This window comes from Zeugodacus cucurbitae, chromosome 6 (assembly GCF_028554725.1).
Source record: "Zeugodacus cucurbitae isolate PBARC_wt_2022May chromosome 6, idZeuCucr1.2, whole genome shotgun sequence".
Taxonomy (NCBI): Eukaryota; Metazoa; Arthropoda; class Insecta; order Diptera; family Tephritidae; genus Zeugodacus; species Zeugodacus cucurbitae.
This window is the reverse complement of record NC_071671.1, coordinates 36,984,510-37,009,482: the sequence shown is the minus strand read 5'-3', so window position 1 is coordinate 37,009,482 and position 24,973 is coordinate 36,984,510. Positions and strand designations below refer to the sequence as shown.

The 24,973-nt window shown below is 34.3% G+C and overlaps 4 protein-coding genes and 1 long non-coding RNA gene across 8 annotated transcripts; 3 read left to right on the top strand and 2 right to left on the bottom strand.

Annotated features, from left to right (window-relative positions):
• The first annotated feature begins 4,503 nt into the window (after positions 1-4,503).
• On the top strand, positions 4,504-8,564 carry LOC114804847 (uncharacterized). Its single transcript, XR_008471940.1, has 3 exons — positions 4,504-5,444; positions 5,497-5,595; positions 8,192-8,564. It is a non-coding gene; the product is annotated as an uncharacterized LOC114804847 (long non-coding RNA).
• Positions 6,365-11,223, bottom strand: LOC105219150 (nuclear receptor 2C2-associated protein). Of its 2 annotated transcripts, none has more exons than XM_054234437.1 (3): positions 10,962-11,223; positions 10,821-10,906; positions 6,365-6,685 (listed from the first exon to the last, which is right to left on the bottom strand). In XM_054234437.1, exons 2-3 carry the CDS (start codon positions 10,881-10,883, stop codon positions 6,392-6,394), a joined length of 357 nt encoding a protein of 118 aa, XP_054090412.1. In that variant the 5' UTR covers positions 10,884-10,906; positions 10,962-11,223; the 3' UTR covers positions 6,365-6,391. The 2 variants fall into 2 exon arrangements, with proteins under 2 accessions (XP_054090412.1, XP_054090411.1); XM_054234436.1 differs by having other exon boundaries at positions 10,816-10,906; positions 10,962-11,172.
• A 1,976-nt stretch (positions 11,224-13,199) lies between these two features.
• Positions 13,200-21,074, top strand: Ap3s1_1 (AP-3 complex subunit sigma-1). 3 transcript variants are annotated; one of them, XM_011195095.3, is made up of 7 exons: positions 13,200-13,246; positions 13,335-13,416; positions 13,468-13,559; positions 13,611-13,902; positions 13,958-17,263; positions 17,325-20,929; positions 21,002-21,074. In XM_011195095.3, exons 2-5 carry the CDS (start codon positions 13,348-13,350, stop codon positions 14,078-14,080), a joined length of 576 nt encoding a protein of 191 aa, XP_011193397.2. In that variant the 5' UTR covers positions 13,200-13,246; positions 13,335-13,347; the 3' UTR covers positions 14,081-17,263; positions 17,325-20,929; positions 21,002-21,074. The 3 variants fall into 3 exon arrangements, with proteins under 3 accessions (XP_011193397.2, XP_011193396.2, XP_011193395.2); XM_011195094.3 differs by having other exon boundaries at positions 13,305-13,416; XM_011195093.3 differs by having other exon boundaries at positions 13,206-13,416.
• LOC105219136 (60S ribosomal protein L38) lies at positions 21,002-21,759 on the top strand. The gene has a single exon (XM_054234438.1). The coding sequence runs from the start codon at positions 21,002-21,004 to the stop codon at positions 21,212-21,214; it is 213 nt and encodes a 70-aa protein (XP_054090413.1). The 3' UTR covers positions 21,215-21,759.
• Positions 21,760-22,180: 421 nt separating this feature from the next.
• On the bottom strand, positions 22,181-23,430 carry LOC105219139 (uncharacterized). Its single transcript, XM_011195100.3, has one exon. The coding sequence runs from the start codon at positions 23,301-23,303 to the stop codon at positions 22,269-22,271; it is 1,035 nt and encodes a 344-aa protein (XP_011193402.1). The 5' UTR covers positions 23,304-23,430; the 3' UTR covers positions 22,181-22,268.
• Between the last annotated feature and the right edge of the window lie 1,543 nt (positions 23,431-24,973).

Here is a 24,973-nt window from a genome sequence, read left to right as displayed (position 1 = left end):
GAAACATCGCCAAACGGCCTGAGGCTGATCGACTTCGCTGGGGCCCGAAATATGGTCGTCTGTAGTACCAGATTCCAGCATAAGAAAATACATCAAGCTACTTGGCTGTCTCCTGATCGAAACACGTGGAACCAAATCGATCACGTTGTGATAGACGGAAGACATGTCTCCTGTGTTTTAGACGTGCGTACGCTCCGAGGACCAAATATATACTCGGACCATTATCTAGTCGCAGCGAAGATACGCACCCGCCTCTGTGCAGCAAAGAATGCCCGTCAACAAACACAAGGAAGGTTCGACGTCGAAAAGCTGTAATCGCAACAGACAGCCACGAAATACTCTACTCGACTTGAACTCCTGCTCTCTGAGAGCACTCATCAGCATCTCGGTATAAGGGAACTGTGGAACGGCATCTCAAACTCACTGCGTACCGCTGCAGCCGAAACAATTGGTTTTCGGCAACGACAAAAAACAAGCTGGTACGATGAGGAGTGCCGTCTCGCAGCGGAGAGAAAACAGACTGCCTACCTCGCAACGTTGCAAACGACCACAACACGTGCGGGATGGGATAGATACCGAGAGCTGAAGAGGGAAGCGAGACGCATCTGCAGACAAAAAAAGAAAGAGGCCGAAATGCGTGAGTATGAAGAGCTTGAGAAGCTGGCAGACAGAGGGAATGCTCGAAAATTTTATGAAAAAATGAAGCGACTTAACGAAGGTTTCAAGACCGGAGCATCCTCATGTAGAGACCAAGGTGGTAATTTGGTAACCGATGTCCAGGGCATACTGGGATTATGGAGGGAACACTTCTCCGACCTGCTGAATGGCAGTTAGAGTACAACACCAGGAGATGGCGAACCCGATCCCCCAATCGATGACGATGGAACAGATGTTCCATTACCCGACCATGAAGAAATTCGAATAGCAATTACCCGCTTGAAGAACAACAAAGCAGCGGGGGCCGATAGATTACCGGCAGAACTATTCAAATACGGCGGCGAAGAACTGATAAGGTGCATGCATCAGCTTCTTTGCAGAATATGGTCGGAAGAAAGCATGCCTGACGATTGGAATCTCAGTGTGCTCTGCCCAATCCATAAAAAGGGAGATCCCACAAACTGTGCCACTTACCGTGGGATAAGCCTCCTAAATATCGCATACAAGGTTCTATCGAGCGTACTGTGTGAATGACTAAAGCCCACCATATTCACCATGCGCCAAATCTTGGAGAAGACCCGTGAAAAGAGGATCGACACACACGACCTTTTTGTCGATTTTAAAGCTGCTTTCGACAGCACGAAAAGGAGTTGCCTTTACGCCGCGATGTCTGAATTTGGTATCCCCGCAAAACTAATACGGCTGTGTAAATTGACGTTGAGTAACACCAAAAGCTCCGTCATGATTGGGAAGGTTCGATACCAAACGAGGTTTCAGACAAGGTGACTCACTATCGTGCGACTTCTTTAACCTGATGCTGGAAAAAATTATAAGAGCTGCAGAGCTAAACCGAGAAGGTACAATCTTCTACAAGAGTGTACAGCTCCTGGCGTACGCCGATGATATTGATATCATCGGAAGCAACAACCGCGCCGTTTGTTCTGCTTTTTCCCGCATGGATAAGGAGGCGAAACGAATGGGTCTGGAGGTGAATGAGGACAAGACGAAATATCTCCTGTCATCAAACAAACAGTCGGCGCATTCGCGTCTTGGCTCCCACGTCACTGTTGACAGTCATAACTTCGAGGTCGTAGATAATTTCGTATACCTGGGAACCAGCATCAACAACACGAACAATGTCAGCCTCGAAATCCAGCGCAGAATAACTCTTGCCAACAGGTGCTACTTTGGACTGAGTAGGCAATTGAACAGTAAAGTCCTCTCTCGACGAACCAAAATCAGGTGCAGAAGCTTGGACGATGTCAACATCAGATGAGACGACACTAGGAGTTTTCGAGAGGAAAATTTTGCGTAAGATTTATGGTCCTTAGAACATTGGCAACGGCGAATACCGCAGACGATGGAACGATGAGCTGAACGAGTTATACGACGACATTGACATAGTTCAGCGAATAAAAAGACAGCGGCTACGCTGGCTAGGTCATGTTGTCCGAATGGACGAAAACACTCCAGCCCTGAAAGTGTTCGATGCAGTACCCGCCGGAGGAAGCCGAGGAAGGGGAAGGCCTCCACTCCGTTGGAGGGACCAGGTGGAGAGCGACCTGGTTACACTTGGGATCTCCAACTGGCGCCGAACTGCGAAAGAGAGAGAGAGGCTAAACGGTTGCAACGCCAATCACAACTGCTCGAATAATTTCAAATCGAAATCTTTTGACACCCTGAAAAATTTTTATCGATAATATCGGTAAATTTATCATACATATATTCCATAATAAGTCAGAGGGAATCTTTTTATACTCTCGCAACAAAGTTGCTAAGAGAGTATAATGGTTTTGTTCACATAACTGTTCTTTTTAAGGGAGGGGTCTGGGTTTTCACTTTCGAAAAAACGATTTTTTTTTCGTTTTATCTTATTGTTTAACATTTCAAGAATATGTTCTCAAAATTTTAATCCGATCTAAGCAATATTCTTGAAGTTATTGTTTAATTAGTCTCGGGGCCTTTAACGCGTTTTTCTCAAAACTACTTTTTTGAAGTCCGTGTTCACTGCCATTTGAAAACTACTCGACCGATTCATTTCAAACTTGGTACACATTTTCTTCATATAAAATAACATTAAGGGTGTTTCCCACCCTGAAAATGGCGCAAATTTTAGTCGAAAATAACGGTTCACACTTTAGATGGCCGCCAAAAATTTTTAAATAAAAAAAATAATAAGAGAACGTTGGGGGGAAGATTTGTTTAAAATTTAACTAAATTTTTATGGTTTTATTTTTCGGATAATTTCCGGCCGAGTTACAGTGAACACCGCAAATTGTTTTTTTTTCAAGACGTCCTAGGGGAAGCTCTATCACGGGCTAATGGTTTAATATTTTTACATGAAAAATTTACAGAACATAGTCAAAACTATGCTCAATAATGTATAGAAGGTTTGAATAAAATTGCTTAATCGATATTTGGGATAAAAAATCACAAAAAAAGTGTTTTTTCTTGCGCTGAAACCCAGACCCCTCCCTTAACACTTACAACTAAACGAGTTAGATATAGGGTTATACATATATACCACCATACCATATGTGTAGATTTGAAATGCGGAGATCGGATTATAACCGCGCCCATACTAAGGTTATAATGAAAACTACTAAAAATTCTTGACTTCAATAAGGAAAAACACTAGAAACTTTAAATTTCATTATAAAGTTGGTACAGATACGATCTGAAACGTTTACTTTACAATATATAAAGTAATCACTAATGAAGATATCGGAACAGAACTTTGCACAAATACTGCATTTATATCGAGATGGGACCATAAGTTTTTAAGGTCCCTTATATCGAATATGAGGACCTCAGTGCTTCTAAGTGCTATATTTCACCAAAAATATAGGTAATTGTCTCATATATTTTGGAGAAATCCAAAGGGAATAGTTTTCTTCTAATAATATGTCTCCGTGCCAAAAATGAATTAAATCGGGTCATAACTTCACCTAGCTCCCATATACCTAATATTAGGGTTTCCGACTTTCAATGAACTTTATACCATATATATAACGAATATGTAGGCCAAATTGTGTATTATATTAATAATATTAAATAAATAAATTGCGAGAGTATAAAATGTTCGGTAACACCCGAATTAGCCCTTCCTTACATGGTTTACAATGTGCTTCCTTGCCAAAAATTTGTAAAATCGAATCATTATATCTGTTAGCTCCCAAATATCTATATAATTAAGGTTTTCCATCTTCCCGTGAACGGATAATCTTGGAAATAATGAACAGGAACAAATTAGTGAATAAGGAATAAAATTAAATAAATAAATATTGAGAGAATAAAATGTGCGGTTACACTCAAACTTAACCCTTCCTTACTTGTTTTAATTTATTTACCTTTATTTCAAATTTTAAAGAGATACTTGGCGGTTAGACTATACGAAGTATTCACCGGCAATCCATCAATATTCAATATAGATCGCGATCCAAATATCACGATAAATATTCGGCCCTATTCCCGTTGTCGTTGTCGTTTTAATAGTCGTTTCTAAGTCGTTGTCGTTCCTATCGTCGTTTCGTTCCTAAATTGGTATTCTTGAAATATATCGTAACGCCTAAGAAAAGTTATCGAAATTTGTCTACATATTTTATATAGTATACTTTAAGGAGCTCTTTTCCCATATACAAATTTCTTTCTTATGCAACGAGACACATTTTTAAAGCAGTCCTTAAAGGATTTTATGCTATTCTATATTGACTCTAAACAACATTATCACTGTAATTATTGTACTTAAGTACAACAATGTTAGTCTTCCATCTTTATTTGATTTTTTAAAAGAAGTAGTGGTGACATCTGCGTCCTCCAAACTTTTTTCTAAAATATGTTAGCGTCTCATGCTCCTTGCTTCTGGCTAATCCGACTACTCTAACTAGTGGTCCAGCCAAAGGAGACATGGGTATCTGTTTATTAACTCCTCCTCTTGTTGGAGTACTATTTTTTTCTTCGTTTTGAATTTTAAGATCTTTCATATCTTAAATATATTCTTAAATATTAAAAATGCAATTTTATTAATGCCAACAATTTCCGACGAGAGATGGCGGTGGAATGGATTCATTTTTTTTTTTTGAGAAAAAAATATCCCTCCCAAAAAATCGAAATTTAAAGGATTTATCCCTTTTCTAAAGTCTTTGGCATATGCAGGATATTTTTCCATTTCAGAAATTAAAATTTCAAACTGTTTCCGATTTGGAATTTTCATCTTCACTTCAAATATTCCTTCAAACAACCGCGTTGTTTCTATGTCGCTCACAATTATAGCAACGACAAAAACGACTGTTTCTATGTCGTTTCTATAGTCGTTTCAAATTGGGGAATCTCAATTTATTTTCGATAAATGTCGTTAACGCCAACAGGAATGCCAAATAGGCGTTCTTAAGTCGTTTTAAAACGATAACGACAACGGGAATAGGGGCGATTGAACGTGTAGCAGGCGCCTTCGAGTTCAATGAATTGGACTGAATGTTCTTTTCCTTTTTGCTGCGCATGGCAAGTACTTTGACCCGATGCAGGAGCTTAATCGCACATCAGCCGGCCACCGCCAGACCAACATTTTGGTTCCATCAGGCAATTTCTGGCGAATCGAGGGTGGTGGCCAATAGCTGCCACCTAATCCTGGATGTTATGCGACCCCTGTGGCATTGGTTGGCTTGCAACCATGAGGAATATTCGGCTGTATTCGAATGGCGCCTTCGCAATACCGGAGACGTCATAGGGCTTTGGGATTGAGAACCTGATTGTTTCCCCAAAGAAAATATTGATTAGGAGCTGTGCAGGTAAAATACAAGGAGAGAAGAAAAGTTGTTCTATCGAAGGCCTATTTTTCAGAAGAAAACAACGTAGTGCCCTCCTCAACGATTGAAACCTTGGTAGAGTACTGCAGCCGTCATAGTCTCCCACTAATCAGCACGGACTGCAACGCAAAGGGTGAGTCTCTATTAGAATTTATTTATTAAATACGATGTGGAAAATGTAAGGTTTAGATCCACATTTATAAATAGAGTTAGGGAGGGAATCTTTGACATCCCTTTAAGTAACGACCTCTGATCTCACAGTAAGGGTCTCCTCTAAACCCTCTATAGCTGATCAAAGGATCATTAGGTGCTCAGAGTATGTAACCCACCACAAAAGGTCTGTAGGGTCACTGGAAACCAAGGTAACTACTATGATCCAATACGTCATTGACGCTTACCATAATAGTGCCCACTAAATAGACCCACCGAAAGGCAGACATGCAAATGTTGGAACAGCAAATTCTCTAGCTCAGAACTTCGGAATGAAGTTAACAAAGCAAAACGCACTATGTGCTGGGAAAAGTATAAGTCCAGTCTGACCAAGTTACCAGGAGATCAGATGGGCAAAGAGAGAAAGATTTAGGCATTCATATAATCCTAACCGCACTGACTGGGCATTCGCGTGGTCGTTTATTTTATTAACAATTAGATAATGACAAAGGCGCTCAGAATGCAACCTACCAGTTAACGGCCGAAAATCACTAGAGAACGGGAAGTGGCAATATATACCTTCCTAGACATCGAGGGAGCATTCGATAACGCCTCCCACACCAGCATTATCAATAGACATGTGGACAACACTTTTACAGGTAGCCAAATCATTCATGCAAGCGTCTGGAAAGGCAAGTCTTTATATGGAGCCTGACTTTCCTAATTAAATTATAATAATAATAGCTATAATCTTTATTTTATGTGGATGGTTTTGTTATTTATTCAAATATCTCAATTTCATACAATATTATTCTACCAAAAAAATCTGTACTTGAGGGAAATAAGAACTTAATTTTAGCGGCTTCTTTGCTCTTTATAGGTTGATGTAATATAAATGATTGTGATGAATTTATATCTTCTGGATAGAACGTCTCCTCCAAAATTTGTTTACTATCCTCCGTTTCCACATGTATTGATATGGGGTTCGCTACGAAACCTCCCTGAAACTGGAATGAAAATTTGCTAACTGTCTGTGGTTCCTCAAAACGTATTATTATCCATTGTGGTGTACCCTAAAATTAAAATATAATGATTAATAAGCAAATTAAGTAATTCGAAGGTTGGCTGAAAAGGTTTGATATGATATGTTAGTTTCATTCTCAAACAATACCTAATTTAATATATGACCCTTACAAAACTTTAAACAGGGCTGCAGGATAATTTTTTAAATAAAATATAATAAAAATTCATTTTTCCTCAAAAAAAAATAACTTATATACACTCAAAACAAATTGTTATGTAAATAGCAATATATTAATACATAGTATATAATATAACAATAGATTAAATTATTATATTTACATCAAAATTACTAAATTTCTTACTTTTCTTGGATATCCATTCGTTATTTTACTATTATTGCTTTTATGAAAAAGCTGTTTGACACAATAATGATAAAATAAAAGAATACGATATTCGTTTTCAGCTAGCTTTTTAGGATTTTAATTTACTGTGACTCATAAACGTCATAAAGACCCAATTGCACGGTAGTACAAATTTACAAAACAAAGCCAAAAGGTGGAAGAGAGCGATAGTGCTTTATTATTCTAAGAAAAAATATATTAACTTGGAAAAGAAGTGCACAATGACGGAATTTAATAACAATAGTACAAGAAAATATAAATATATATAATATAAATTTTTTTTTCGCTTTTCCAAATAACAAAATGTTGGCAAAAATGGCGAACTTTTTGTAACAAAACAAAGAATTTTAATCATAAATATGCATTATTATATTATATCATTTTATAGATGACGATTTTAAGAATGACGTTCATTGTGATATTTTATCTGCACAATTATTCAATTTGGTTCACTATTTTTTACATTTCCCTTTTCGATTTGACAAACCTTCTTTTTTTAAGAAAGAATAACCTCACAAATCAGTTGTGCTACTCCTGCAAGGTAGGTAACCTTGTGGTTTTTATAATCATGTAATTTAAGATGGATGACTGATTGGACCATTGCACCTGATCGCACCAATCCCCCATAGGCCAAAAATCGATAGCAAATATTTTGACAAAATGTAAACGAATTGTCTCTAAAATGACCAAAATTGTATATGGTAAAAGTTTTTTCTGGAAATCTAACGGGACTTTCTAAAAATAGAATCGAAGACGTGAGTACATGTTTATTTTCACAGTGTAGCGAATACTTCTCAATTAAAGGTGAAATTCAAAGTGGTCTGTCGAATATTTACGTTCCTGAATTTGAATGATTTTAAATGTATTTTTAAGTGGAAGGTTTATATTTTATGTTCCAATAATAATAAAAGCTAATTTGCGTTGTATTTTTTTTAAATCAATGCTTTTCTTTACCTTGCTTTTTTGTAGATTTTGTACGCGTCTTTATTATGTTTAGTTAAAGTTTTAGTTGTTTCCCCCCCTCTCCCCTTTAGACTTTTTTGTTCAGTGTATCTGTGGGTGTCTTAAGTTAATATAAAAGTTAAAGTTTGCTACAAAAATTTGCAGATATATGCATAATCTACAATATACTATCTTATCTTTTTTTCATTCAAGGTCAAATTTTCCTTGTAAAATGCTATAATTAAGCCATAAATAAAGTTATGAGAACAAAATTTGGTACAAAGGATCACATTAGGCAGGTGAATATTTGGAAAACATTTTTTTGGGAAAGTGGGCGTGACCGAGCCCATTAACGTTTTTTGTGCATATCTCGTAAACTGCTAAAGCTATATCACCCAAATTTAAGCACTTGATTACACAGCATGAAAATGGAGGAAATCGGATTATAACCATGCCCACCTCCCATACAAATGTTATGTTGAAAACTACTAAAAGTGCTTTAATTCAGTAAGGAAAAACAACAACTAAATTTTATCGTAAAGATTGTACGGAAAATATGCATTAAACTTGGCATAAAAATGGAAAATGAGCGTGGCAACGCCCACTTATGGGTATATATTGTAATAGTATAAATTGACAAAGTTTAAAACCGAAAATAACAAAATTATTATAACTTGACCCGATCGTTCCTATGGGAGCTATAGGATATAGTCGCTCGATGTGGCTAATTTTTTAAAATATATTTAGATATCTTTAAGCCCATTGTTCTGCCCTTTCAGTCAATTACTTTTTTAATGTTATTGTATCGACTCTAATCTATAACTGTCTAAAGAAATGTCAGGTTTCCAATGTCACTTGCTGCTTACACCCCCACATCATTATGGCGCTTCCTCCATGCTTTACCGTAAAAACTAGATTTTCCCTGTTAAATGATTATCAGATTTTCCTCCATACCAAAACTTTTCCCTTCATTCCAAACACACTGTCTTCTGAAAGTATAACATAACTCCAAAAGTCTGTTGGGTTTAAGATGAACTCAAAAAATTGCAAAAAATAGGCGTTTTTGCCTATATTTATATATTATTATATTATATTTATATTTATAAATATCCGATAAATTTGAATTGGAAGTTTTCTCTTAAAATTTTTTTGGGGACGGATGGGGAATACCCTCCCACGATTTGGGGGTCAAAATGGGTATTGGCGGATAGAGGAGGTTCTCCAGATTACGAATATATAATTATACCCGCCGCAAACTTATGGTTTTCGAGATATTCGTTTAAAGTTTAAAAGTTAACAATTTTTAACACGTTATTTCTAACTGTATAATGAATTTTTCACATATCGCTCATTTACATGAATATCTCGAAAACTATATGTTTGCGGCGGCTATATTTTAGGGTCGGCTTTAGTATACTATCCCAGGCTTTCGGTAATAAAATGGGTATCGTTGGAAAGAGGAGGTTCTCCAGATTAAGAATATATATACATATAGCTGCAGCTGACTTATAGTTTTCGAGATATTCGCACTTAAAGTTGAAAAAAATGCTACTTTTATCTTGAATTTTCACAATATATACTGAATATTTTATTAATATTCTGCACTTATTTTACACTTACACTTCACCACATTGTTTCTGCATATTTATTTTATAAAAATTATGACGAAAATGGCTGTAAATAAATATTTAACATTTTACACAAATCTTCGTTTAAAAAATAGCAAAAAGGGTTGCAGGTTGACAAGTAATCAGTGTTGCCACATCAAATATTTCGCAAAAATCAAAAGAATAAAAATAAACAGAAAAAAGAAAGATTATACCCCAAACCAAACCATAATGGTGTTATGACTAATGCAAAGTCTTTCGGTATTACCTTTTCTTTGATAACACCCGGTGATTGCCCGACCAGGGTTATTTTTTTGAAGCGCGGCCGAAGGCCGCCAATGCGGAAAGTAGTTCTACACGAAAGAGTATTTCAATTCCCCCTCTTTGATAACTCCCGGTGTTGGCTCGACCAGGGTTATTTTTTTGAAGCGCGGCCGAAGGCCGCCGATGTGGAAAGTATTTCTACACGAAAGAACTTTTCATTTCCCTTACTTATAGTGCATAGAGTGAATATCATAAACTTTCTTATATTATCTTTATATAATCTTTTTATAGGACATTTGTTTTCTGCATTTTGGGTATTTATTTATTTTGGTTCTTCTCATTCGTTTGCAAAATATCTGATATGGCAACACTTATTACTTGTCAAGCTGCAACCCTTTTTGTTATTGTTGAAATTAAGAGATTTGTGTAAAATGTTAAATACTTATTTACAGCTATTTTCGTGATAAATTTTATAAAATAAATATGCAGAAACAATGTGGTGAAATGTAAGTGTAAAATAAGTGCATAATATTAATAAAATATTCAGTATATATTGTGAAAATTCAAGAAAAAAGTAGCACTTTTTTCTTCTTTAAGTGCGAATATCTCGAAAACTATAAGTCAGCTGCAGCTATATGTATATATATTCTTAATCTGGAGAACCTCCTCTTTCCAAGGATACCCATTTCATTACCGAAAGCCTGGGATAGTATACTAAAGTTTCCCCATATTTTATATTCAAAATCGGAGGGTATACTAAAGTTTACCCTTTTTTGAGGGAGAGATATATGTGAGCGAGTGTATATAAATATTTCCATACGCAGCCCATACACATTTACCCTAATTTTGGGAATCGTATAGTAAAACCCACCTCTAAATTTTCTATGAGAATTTTATGACATCTTCACAATTCTGCTATTTAGAAATTGTTCATGAGATATAAATACATTATGATAAAACACTTGCTTCACTTGAATTCCACGAGGTATCCGCCACCGAGTCAAACATGTGTTGTTTCCCGTATTGTTTAACATCTTTTCCTTGCACGGAGCTAACACTTGAATGAAAACAGCAATTAATATTGATTACACATTATTTAAGAATTATAATACCTGCATTTAAATTGTGTTTTCTTTAGTAAATTCATTTCAAATGTAAACAAACTTCATAAAGAAAATATTTTTAAATCGTGTTGATTGGATACCCGATAAGCAAGTAATCGATATTGAATAGTAAATAAATCAACTCACAATCTTCCGTATATATTATAAAAAAATAAATAAACTCTAAAACTATAAAAATGTTAAATGCATATTTTAAAGGGCACTAAATATTACGTTTAAGTAAATAAAGACATACAGTGATCCACGCTTAAGTGCCCCCCGATTAAGTGCCTTTCCAGCTTATCGCAAAAATGTATTGTCAAATATATATTTTTGTTGTTTTTACTTTGAAATACATACATTTTAATTTACTAAATAACACGTAAAGCATAGATGAAGCTCGAAACAAAGGGATACAAAAATATGTTCGTTCAGATTTAAGTATTTATCCACTTAAGAAAATGGTTCAGCACTATTACGCATGATTAAGAAGACATTTTAGCGCAGGCTTGCACCATAAGTGCTACCTGTCTGTTTGTATTACAGGATAGTGCGTTCTTTTGGCTTCTCTATAACGCTTAGCCAATCGATGACAGCTATTGAAAAATCGCTTATCGCAACTGCGATCACAATTTGTAAATAGCAGTTCACTATTATCTTTTGAAATTGTAATATTTTAAGAGTATAAACGCAGGATTACTTGCGACTATATGACTTATCGATCCAAACAGTTATAGATCGCCGTCAATTGCAGTATCGAAGAATCTGCTGTTGTGAGTATTGGAAAAACAACAATCTCAAGATATTGTGAATCCACAGTGGTTTTAACTTTTGAGTTATATATCAGAAAAAGAAGTGTGGTATGGCAGGTGTTTGAATTGATCGATGAAATATATGAAAATTGTAATATTTAAAAATTAGAAGTTCAATATTCTGAATCTTTAAAGTACTTTTCATAAAATTCTTAGTTTTGAGATAGACTAATTGTTGATATTTCTTTATCGATTGATATACTCAGATATAGTTCTCGAATGAAGATAAATCATACTGAAACAAATCATCATCATATGGCGACGAAAATAATTTATTTACCTTTCTTATTTCAGTTATACCCCACTCCTTTGCTCAATTCAGATGATCATTATAATATACATATATGCTCTCCCTGGTTTCTATTTTTGGGCGCTGCTCGCCGGTAAAAAATTGTACATGTGAAAGCAACAACAAAGTTATCTAGTTGAATTCGTGCAGGAGAGTACGCGAATACCTCATTAAAAATTATATTGCCGCGTGCTGAGTGCTGCCAAATTTTGTTTTACAAATACAGACTATTCACAATGATAAAAATTACTCAAAAGACAAATTTTTTACAAAAATTGCAACACAAATATATATTTGTGTTATTTTTACTTTAAAATACATTTTAGTTGATTAAATAAAATGTAAGGCATAGAGCAGCTCGATACAACGGCATAAAAAAAAATATTTTTGCGTAGATTTAAGTATTTAAGAAATTGGTGCAACACTATTGCGCATGAATAAGAGGACATTTTACAGCAGACTTGCACAATAAGTGCTGCCTGTATGTTTGAATTACAAGATAGTGCGTTCTATTGGCTTCTCTATAACACGTATAGCGTTTTTAGACAACCAAATAAATTGATCAATTTAAATTTAAATCGAGAAACCCATTTTTGCCGTTTATACTGCCGGTTACTCGATTTACGATCAGCTGTTATACATTTTTGTTTTTGCTTTTCATAAGGAGTTGGTAATTTCATCAGCTGATTATTATTTTTCAGCAGCGCCATCTACCGTCTAGTAGTATTAATGCTATTTTATCAAAAAATTCAGCCAATCACAGACAAAGAACGTATATCATACGTTCTTGCCGCAGAGTTGCTTTTGATTTTCAAGTCGATTTAAATTCAATTTAAAATAAATGGAGATTTTATTTTGTATGGTAAATCGATATCAATAAGCGTTTAAATCGAGCATAGTCCGGTAAATTGATCAATTTGGTTCTGTCTAAAAACGCTATTAGCCAGTCGATAACAGCTAATGTCGTTAAATGCAATGTTGAAATAGTCGGTATGTCAGGTATCTTATGTGAATGCAAGAAGCAACCCCACCATAGTTTTCCATTAGTGTACAACAAAAGTATCTCTGTGTGAACGCAGTCAACACAAATATTTTTAAATTATCTCTGAAAACTTATAATCGATTATAGTTAGTTTTTCTTTTAATTTACAGATTTGAGGACAACTGTGAAATTTTGGCATATTCCTCATATTGTAATTATATTTATTCAAAGCTAAGTTCTGCGTTTTAATTGAAAAAATCGTTTACCAGATTTGAGAATTATTCCTTACTGTTCCGTAGGCATACAGTGAAAATGATAAAGGCTATTTTGGTATTTAACAACCACGGAAAGCCAAGGCTTTCAAAATTCTATCAATATTTTGTAAGTTACTGTAGTAATAACTTTTCTAATTAATATTGTGAACATCTTTAGAATGAGGATATGCAGCAGCAAATAATAAAGGAGACTTTCCAGCTGGTTTCCAAACGGGAGGATAATGTTTGTAATTTTTTAGAAGGAGGAAGGTGAGTAAAGCAAATTCAAATGTTGATATATTGTTTTAAAATCTTTTTAAGCCTTATTGGTGGATCAGACTACAAATTGATATATCGCCATTACGCCACGCTTTATTTTGTGTTCTGCGTGGATTCATCTGAAAGCGAATTGGGAATTTTAGACCTAATCCAGGTTTTTGTGGAAACTTTAGACAAATGTTTTGAAAATGTTTGTGAGTTAGATTTGATATTTCATGCTGATGCAGTACATCACATTCTAGCTGAACTGGTTATGGGGGGAATGGTCCTACAAACAAATATGACCGATATCTTAGCACGAATCGATGACCAAAATAAACTAGTGAAACAAGAAGTAAGTCATATATACTAATATAATTAATATATTTGTAATACTTGTTTAATTATAGGCAGGTATTTCTGCTGCTCCGGCACGTGCAGTGAGCGCTGTAAAAAGTATGAACATTCCTCAACAAATAAAAGATATCAAGCTTCCCGATTTACCCCAAGCGATTAAAGATTTAAAATTTTGACCGGGACAAACATCAACAAACTTAATTTTGGACTCAATTATTACTAGCAATATGTCGTCTTCACCTATTAGTTCATCAACATTCCCTACATTGTCAACTGCTGAAAATGATTATTACACATTTTTGCGCCAAAATACCTATGAACTAATTGATGCTCAATACGACGTGAACTTGTCCACTCCATCCATATTTTCTACTACAAGTTGCAATTCCGATTGCTATCAAAGGGAAGCCGGTGTAAGTTTTTTTTCGTTGGAGACTACAAAAAAAAATAATGGCGTTATAGGTTCTATAACGGATAATAACATGAGTGATGATAAACAATTGGTCGGTATATCTGTTGAAACCCCTAAAAAAAAGAAAAAATAGAAGAAACCACAGGTCTCGGGTCTTATTTGCAATAAGGGTAAAAAATTTTGGGGTTTCATTACATAAACTTTGTATATTCAAAATATATGTATATGAACAATTAAAATGCGGAGTAACAACTCGTGATAACTGTTTTAAAGTTTTAACTACTTCAACTCTTTCATTAATATCATTCTCTACAAGAATAGAAAATATGATTTTGTGTTTTAATTCAAAACTCTGCAGAATCTATTAACATTACCAATGTGCAAATCGGTTATGTATTGGAAATGTTGACAGACGTATGCAAAACTTTATGGTGACTATCATTATCAGTGATATTTACTGTAAGAATCAATTATATAAACTAAAGAAGTGTGCGAATTCAGCCATATGTCAAATTTGAAACAAAAAGTTAACACCCCTCCCTATTGCATATCTATAAAAAACCGAGTGATGAGCGATATTGCTATTTTTAAATCACTGTGATTTCAGTTTTTTATATTGATTGATTTTATATTGCTATTGCGATTGCAACAAAACAAACGAATTTATGAGAATTTGTACTCCACATTTTTTTTTTTTTTTTTTAAATTTTCATATTTATTTTTAACAATATCCAAAATTTATTTGTTTATCATATTTGTAATCATAATATATATATTTTAATCATAACAATATTTTTATTTGTAATCATAACAAATGTACAGTATTGTCTACAGCTTAAATGCACAAAATACGAATCTAGTTCTCCGACGTTGCAGTGAAAACATCAAAGTGCACTCATTGATTGACCTACTATTTCAAGAAAAATAACAAATTGATCGGAACGATTTATGCGCAAGGGAAGCATAATTTTTCCATATACAGTGATCTCCGCTGAAGTACCCTCTTTTCCTCTTTTAAGTACCTTTTAATATTTTTGACATTGAATGCGTTGAGAATTGTCAAAATGAAAACATATATTTGTTATGTTTTTTTTTCCATAATTATTGTTATTAATAAGTATTTTTGTTATTGATAAAAGAAAAAATATTAGATCGAAGTATTTGAGGAAATGCTTGGTAAGAACTCCGAGGCACTTAAGCGGGATTAATTTAAGTGCCTTTCCCGCTTAAGTGTCCTAAAAGTCTTGCATGTTAAGAAGGTGGACTTAAATCGGGATAACTGTGCATCATTATTAGACTTAAATATCATCGAGAGTAATGCATTTGTTGTGTAATTGTTGCCCAAAAATTTGAATATTAGTAAGAGATCTTCAAAATAGGCCATTGTTTCCATCTTAATAGTTGGTGGAGGCCAAACCTGTGGGTAAATTTAGTTTCATTTCTACATTCCATTCATTCATACCTTTAGGGCAGTGGTCGGCAAACCATACTTTCAAACAATTTATTTCGTGAGTGTATGGGTGTTGAGAGCTACTCAACTGACCTAGTGTTATGTTCTACTGGTCCCGAACTGGTGAAATTTGGCCCAATCCTGGTTTTGGAGAGTTGTCGAGCAAAGTGAACGTAACACTTTATTACTTATTACTCTACTTTACAACTCTAACTTATAGCTTCTTTACACTTTACTCGACAACTCTCTTATAACAACTGTGTATTGCTGCCAGTCCTACTCTACTCTACTTTACAACTCTAACTTATAATTTGTTTACACTTTACTCGACAACTCTGTTATCAGAACTGTTTCTTGCTGCCAGTCCGGCAGCCCTTTTATAGTCGATTGTTGGCAATACATCGCCACTCGAACATTCTGGCAATTACGAATATCGATGTATGGATAAATCTGGCAAGTTATTGATTTCGATTGTCAATTTTAGTCTACTTTCACACGGGCAACTTTTGTTGCTAATTCTCGGGCGATTCTCTTTTGCTGTCGCCCCTTGCGTTCACACATATGTTCTGTTACATATGCGGTGAACACGAGCACTTCTTGTTCGACAACTCTGTTCGTGTTTTTCTGTCATTCTCTTTCATATAATTTTCTCTACTTCTTGTACGCATCGTTTCCAAGCAAAAAAATATATTTCATTAAGTAATTTTTATCGTTATTCTCAATTTTCTAGCACATTTTAATTATATTATGCATATTTCTATATGTATTTGCAAATTACATACAAAATTAAATGATTAAATTCAAACTTTCAAATATATTTTAAACATTAATTTTAAAATGTGTGCAAATGCAACACTGTTACGTAGCAGCGAACTGTTACGAATAAGAACACAAAGCGTGTTGCCTGAACACAGCAGACTCGGCGCGATTCTTCTTTCCTCGTCGCCCCCTCTCCTATAAAACAAAGAATTGCCGCGACAAAAATTGCCCGTGTGAAAGGGGTCTTAGTTTGTTCTGGTACCATTTTCGTTACAATTGTCACTTCTCTGCTCGCTATCTTTGGGCGCTGCTTGCCTGTCAAAAATTTTACTTGTGAAAGCAACAACAAAGTTATCTAGTTGAATTCGTGCCGGAGAGTATGCGAATACCTCATTAAAAATTCTATCGTCGCTTGCTGAGTGCTACCAAGTTTTGTTTTACTCATTTTAGAACCATTTTACTATTGTGAACGGCTCAAAGGACAAATTACTGTCAAAATAATAAAAATTCTTATACACAAATTTGAAATTGAAAATGGCAGGCGAGGATAAATCGTAAGTAATTTTAAATTCTTTAATAAAAATTAAATGTGTTGCAGAAAACGTAAGACATGGACGGTGGTAGAAACCAAAGGGCTACTAAAATGCTACTTAGCCCGAAGAGAAGAATTTCTACATCAAAGAAAAAAACGCAACGCATACGCTCATGTGTGAGGACATGCTGGGTCAAGGCTTCACCGTTAGTTAAAAGTTTATATATATATACTTTTGTAAAAACTTTATGTAATTTTTTTAATTAGAACTCGTCAACAACAGTGATAGCATTGGAAAATATAATGCGCACTTTGCTATCGGCGTATAACACCGCCAAAGACAATGCCAGCAGAACGGGTCCGTCTTCGTGTATTGCTCCATTTATCGAAGATATGGAATAAATTTGCGGAGACAGTGTACTTGCTGGAAACAGCCATACGCTCTCTGTTGGCCTTATCATCAGTCAATCACTTCCCGATACATCTCATGTCTCTACTACATCTCCCGTTCCGAATACATCTACTGTCTCTACTACATCTCCTGTTCCGACTACATCTTCGGTCCCACATACATCAACAACTCAGATGCAACCAACACAGCGTAACCGCGGACGAAAAACTGCAAAAGAGCTTTACTACGTTAATAGGCTAGACTGACAGCAGAGTTAACCCCCCATTAACTGCGCTTTTAATCAGTTCCAAATTTGTAGGTGACAGACGACAGCAAAGCGAGTTATAAACTCCCATTAACAGCTGATTGGCAATAATATTTTTATTTTGGTAAAATAAAATTAGAAAGTAAATATTGCGGTTGTTAGCCGCACAATTAGTATAAAATTACTAATTACTAAAAAAAATATACATAAATAAGTTGTTATTAGAACTTCCATTTTAGAAAAAAATAGCTATTTCATTGCTTGCATATGTTTTTGTTTAGATTTCATTAAAAACAGCTGTCAGTATTGCATATTTTCATTCACAATAGGTTAAAAGCGGCCATGTTTAACAATGTTGCCAAAGGAAATGCCACGAACTCCCACTACATTTCTAAAATTTGGAGGATTAAATGGGAGTTAGCAAACGGAGTTAACTGAGATAACTATCGAATTAACCCCGATTAAATCAGTTATTCTGAATTAACGCCGCCGTCTGTCAGGGGTATAACAAAATTAAAATCAAGGAACAGAAGCTATATATTTTTATAGAAATTTGAATGAATTTGTGATATTTTAATATATATATATATAATTTAATTTTAAGATAATGAATTCCTGAAATTTTTATTTATATTAAATTATGGTGTTGCAAATATTGAAATAATTCATCTAGCCTATTACTATTTGTTTGTTGATGAACTTCATGGGACTCATCTTGTAAGCTGTTTTCTAAAACTTCATCTTGGTAATTTTCAATACTTAAATCATCGAGAATTATACATATATGGTGGAGAACACAAGCACTAACAATTATATTCACTACAAAACAAATATTTGTTTGTTTGGTAAAATATAACATTCTTCTAAATCTTGTTTTTAACAAACCAAAAGCATTTTCTACAGTTATACGTGTAGAGGAGTGTAATTTGTTGCGATGCGGTCAAGTTTCCATAGTCTTTAAAAGGTGGTACCGATCAATTGGTAGTGGTAGGGTAGGCTGAATCGCCCAAAATGAAAGCCTCATTTGGAAATATCCTTTCTGCAGAACACTGCTGTCATAAAGAGAACCAGTATCGCTTTTATACTATATCTATCGAAATAATTTTCTTTATTTTCTCTGGGAGCTTTATACGGATATGAGTGCAGTCTATACCACCGATTACCTCTGGTAAACCACATTATGCCTTAAACTTCCTTTTTGTTGCAACTGCGACAGTACTGTTTGACCATCATATGTATTCATGAGAAATCGTTATAACCCAACTAGTCACACCCGCTACTATAGTCCAAGCAGTTGAAGAAGACACATCAAACAAATTAGCAAACTGCCGAAAAGTGACGGTGTTACTTATGTACCAAATATAAATACAGTAATCCCGGCTTAAGTATATTAGATCAAAATATTTGAGAAAAAACTTGGTAGCTTGGTCGAAGCACTTAAGCGGGATTCACTTCAGTGTCTTTCCCTTTTAAGTGTCTCAAAAGTCTTGTATGTTCAGAGGGGGCACTGTATAAAACTTTTCTCTAGGTGGGACGATTTCTCTTCCACCAGTATTTGTTTTGGACTGAATGCTAATTGTATATTTCTCTGAAAGTAAAATGTTAAAATAAATTTGTAAAGTCAATAAAATGAAAATATGCGTCCATAAATACATACCTATTAAATATTCCACGGTCGAACGATGCAATCTCATGTGCGAATTCATTCTCACCATAGCTTTCAATGACTGCGCAAAAGTTTTGGCATTTATTGCTTTCCTCCCTATCCGATTCCTCAGAGCTTGATGAAGATTCCGAGCTGGAGATAGAAAATGCTAATATAGCATTCCCAATCATACGATCCACTTCATTTTGTAAATACTGAGAAACCTACAGAATAATTTATTAGTATAAACACAATACATTACATATGTTTAAAAAATCTTTCTTACCAAATTAAAATACTCATTGTTTTTCGTGTTTAACATAAATTGATTTGATCTTTGTCAAAATTCAATCTTGAAAATTAAATTGTTTTGCTAGCGAACTGTCAAAAGTTCAGAGCGACCAAGTATAGACAATTCGATTTCAGTGCTACCAGTTCGTATGAAAATTTGAAAAGTTTGTTCGATTGGCTTGTCTATAGCAGTTAGCCCATTGATGACAGCTAATATTAATTAACTAATTTGCTTAGTGGCCTTTTTAAAAACGTGTCTTTTGTGAAAGTTTGAACGAAATCCAGCAAACCAGTTCATAGCGTCAAATTTTTGAAATGTATTGAATTGATGATGGACAAAGAAATCACCAAACGAAGATATCTACTCTAACACAAATGCCCTATTACGGTCTACAAACAAAGTGCATAGTAGTTGAAGTTCTGAAATTCGGTATTATCAATCACAACTCTACTTTTGTCTCGTGTTATTCCCTGAACACATAGACGACGACAAGCGACGAGCTACATCTGTCAAATATTAAAATACACGCGTTCTTATGGGCACAGATTTTTGGACAACAGCGCGACTACACGAAAGCAGGGTTCAAGTTGTCGTTGTCACCAAATTACAATTGCTTCTAATTTTGTCGACGACAATGACCGTTGTAGAGCTGCCACTAATATGTGAAATGTAAAATTATTCAAAATTCTAACAAAGGTGACGTTATTTTGCCGGCAGAAGCGTAAAATAGTTTTGATATATCATTTGTAATAACAATCAATGATTTAAAACAAATAAATTTATACATTTTTTGCACAAAAAAATTCACTTTGAACTAAATATGTAAAATTTATTGAAGTGAAAGGTTTTAATATAACGGCAAATACACTTGCAGACTTGTCTGTGCTACATGCCATGTATGGCCATTGACCAAGTGCGGTTTAACAAATTTATTTTAGAATATTCAAATAATTTGTTTTGTTATTAAACTTATATGTTTGATGATTCAGATTCATAGAATAAACATTAAAAATTATTCAGCAGATGGAAATTTACAGCGAAATTTTGCCTAATCGGTTTTTTCTGTGAGCCAAGTTCTATCTGAACAGTCCCATAGCTTTTTCAATGTGCTGATGGGCAGTACTTTCAGTATGTCATGATGACATCCGGAAGTTTTGGTCGACTCCATTTTGAAAATGGCTGTCCCCTTCTTTCTTTCGAAACGTGGGAAACGTCAACATTGGTTGGTTTTCTCGTGTTGTAAAATTTTTATTAATTAGTTTTGCGATAATAGTGCAAAGTAAGTGCAGTAAATAATACTAATTTACAAAGGAAAGATCTTATTTTATGATATTTTTTTTATTCGTTGCAGATGCCACGTGAAATTAAAGAGGTGAAAGATTTCCTAAACAAGGCACGCCGTGCTGATGCCCGTGCTGTGAAAATCAAGAAGAATCCCTCCAATACCAAGTTTAAGATCCGTTGCTCACGTTTCTTATACACATTGGTGGTTCAGGACAAAGAGAAGGCCGAAAAAATCAAGCAATCCTTGCCGCCTGGCTTGCAAGTTAAGGAAGTCAAGTGAATGTGTTAACTTTTAATGCGTGTGATAGCGAAAGAATATGGAAAGCATTTCCATGTGTTCTGTGAGCACTTACAAGGAAATCATTTTTGTATTCAAGTAGTGAAATACAAAGTATAAATACGTAAAAAAAACTATTTTTTATTTGATTGGCAAAAGTTTAACCGGGATAGTAGAATTATTGTGGGTCTTATATGTTAGATTTGGATGAATATATTTTTATCTGAAACTAAAACTTAGAATAATATAAAAAAAATATCAAAATGCTAATTTATAATAACAAAAAGTGCACACAGTAAGTTTGCTAGTCTGGGAACTTCAAATAGGTTTTATATATCGGCTTTACAAAATAAGAGGAAGAAACCGTTCAGTACATTCTCCATCGGAAGTGTATTTAGATATTTCAGTGTAAAGATGCATATACTTTATTTTTGAATTTGATTTCTCTGTGTAAAAATTCATATACTTTATTCGTAAATCTGATTTAAGATTTTGTACCATTAATAGATTACATTTCAGTGACAGATTAAAATTCTATTAGAACTTAATTTTGTTCTGTTCATTTAACCCATGAAGAACGTGTTAAGATACCATGTAGAGGAGTTATTCAGAGGGAGATTTTGGTTCTGCTGAACGTTGTATCAATGTAAACGATGTCAAGTGTCTAGTTTGATATGTGATGTGATCTGAAATATCTTGGAGTTAGTTATTTCTTTTCATTTTAATTATTTGTTAAATATAATTAGTTCTTCGGTGAATCTAGTAAAAGGTTCACCAAATTTATTTCGCATCCCTTCATGTGACAATTATAGTCTCTAAAAGGAGAATAACCTTCTCCTTTAAAAGCTAAGCCGTCTAATCGGTCGGTAGGTTAAATATTTATGTGACAAAAGTCAAAGAGAACTAAATATTGGATTCATATTTTTAAAAACAATTCCTTGTTAAATATGAAGCAACAACAAAACCAAATTATTTAGAGATTTTAGAGACAATATTTATTTAACAGTTATATTTACAAATGCATTATAATTTTACAACATTGGAATATTGTATAATTTTATGCTGCTGTAGAATCATCTTCTTCACCAATTTCTAGCATAGCTTGCATAATTTTTCGTTTAAGCTTTTTTCTTGAACTATCTGAATTGAGTTGGCGAAATTCAGTGGCAATCAATTCACCAAATGCGTCCCACTCATCTCTTGGCCTCATGGCCATACATTTTTCGTTGTTTTGTTTAGATCTAATATCTAATTGTTTGTGCAATTGTTCTACACTGGAATTAAGACAGCAGCAACTTTTTTGGCCAGTTAGTGTTTCTTCTACGAGTTCCTCTTGATTTTGAGGTTTTAGTTGCAAATCAGACTTTTGGTCTAAAATTATATTTATGTCTGCATGATTTACATTTTTCAGACTTTGATTTAATTGTGGAGAAGTGAGAAAATTGTTCGATTCGTTTCCAGCAACCAGCGTTGAAATTATATTTTCATTTCTTTGTTCATGAAAATTTATGGATTCGTTGACGGGCAAATGCTCAGCAATTGCTGGAGAATTATCAACAAGATTGGTATCATCAAATTGATACTCTGTTATTTGCTCAATTACCACATTACTTTTGCGTACTTTAGAAGTTTTGCAGTTAAGTTTTTCTGTTTCCTCTTCACTTATGTTATCATATTTCGAATGAGAGCTTAGTTTCCTAACTTTAGTTTGATAACCCCCTGGGCGAGGTTCAATTACATCTTGAAGGAATCTAAGTGATTGAAAATGTTTCCAACGACATCCTTCTGCAGCTGACTCCGTGTCGTCTCCCGTTTCCTCAACTCTCCTACCAAGTTTTTTCATCTCAGAATTGAATTGATTTCGTAAGTTGTGGATTTTTTTTCCAAACTCCAACTTTGATATGTGTAAGATCCTGCAAATATCAGCGATAGCTTTCGTCCTTTTTTCTTTATTTTTGTATGCTTCAATATAGTGGTTCCACAAGCAGTCATGCTGACGATAAAGGTCAATCAAACTGGCAATTTTGTCACGGGTCCATGCGGTACTTTTTCGTCGAGAGCTCACAACTATAGAATCAACACAGTTTTCCATTCTTACTTTTTACTATATTTTTATTAGTTTTAAAGAAATATAGTTTAGAAAATATTTGTTTACATTTTTTTCTAGAGGTTGGTGGATTATAATATCGATACACAATACTATCACAACTAACAATGACCTATCGATTTTATTTCAGGAGTTTACGATTATAGTATAATTAGAATGTAATAAAATATGATAAATCAAAAGATGTAACTTTCATATTTGTTTATATCTTATTATTTATTTATTATGTATATCTTTTATATGTTTGTTACATAAACCAGGCTTTTGGAATTCCAGAATTTCAAGATAACAAATTTCGCCACAAATTCATTATTAGTGTAATAGCCTCGATAGACGGCAGCAATAATCAACATTAGCAGGCTTGATATAGTTTAACTTGGGAATTTTTTTTACTTTCGAACCAAATTTGAGCTGGCAATGCTGCCAAAAAATGACCGATTTTTGCGAATGTTGATAGATAAAAAGAAAAGAAGAAAAAGTAAACACATGATTTTCGCTTCCATTTTGAAAAATAAATTTTGTGTAAATATATTACCAATTTTAATGTTTTTAAATGGCAGAAAGCAAACAGAGAACAGTTTCAATAACAAACACGATAGCCATCGACGAAAATCTGATAGATTTGATTAGACAGATTTCTCAATCAGCTGTCTAAATGCACAAATTTCTATGCGCATTAGCATTTCTTAATGCCCATTAATTTTGCTCGTCTGTGTCTTGAATTAGTCTGAGCTTATACGAGGAAACTTTTGTTGTTTGTTATTCAACACTTCTCTCATGAAGTTGCTCATTGTGTTCACACAGTCATATTATGTTCCCACCGACACTAACCCGCAAGGTTTATGCTTTTGAGTAAGTTAACTTACTAAACCACTAGATTTAACAAGATTTCGCCATACGAAAATGTCACCTCTAAATCACTTCACCTAATTTGCAATATAATATTGAATAAATTACATGTGAGCATGCTTTAAACTAACGCAAATTAATGACATTAAAAATTAATTAATTTTATAATAAAAAACACTAAATTAATTAATAAATTGTAACGATAATGGTATCAGAACAAACTAGAATTGACAATCGAAATCGATAACTTGCCAGATGTATCTGGAGATCGATATTCGTAGTTGCCAGAATGTTCGAGTGCCGATGTATCGTTTATAATCGACTATACAAGGGCTGCCGGACTGGCAGCAACACACAGTTCTAATAAGAGAGTTATCGAGTGAGAACAATTCTAAGGAGAGAGTTGTCGAGCAAAGTGTAAGCAAGTTATAAGTTAGAGTTGTAAAGTAGAGTATTGAACTAAAGTTTTAAGTTATAAGGAATTAGAAATAAAGATTAGTGTATAGCCATGAAAGTGTGACTTTTATATGACAATCCAGTGATCGAACGCAGGGTAGAGTTTCAGCGTTAACGACAGATTTTGGAAATCCGTTACAATATGCACGTATGATTAGAGACTGACCGAGTAATCGGCCTTGGCATCGGTATCGGCCAGTGTCGGCCACACAATTCCGCATCGGCATCGCAAACGAACAGATATATAAGCCTGAAAGCTTCAGGAATACCGTAATTTTTGCAGATGATATTAATTTCAACCTGATTTGATCAGATAGAAATATATATTTATGGAGTCCATACTAAAACAG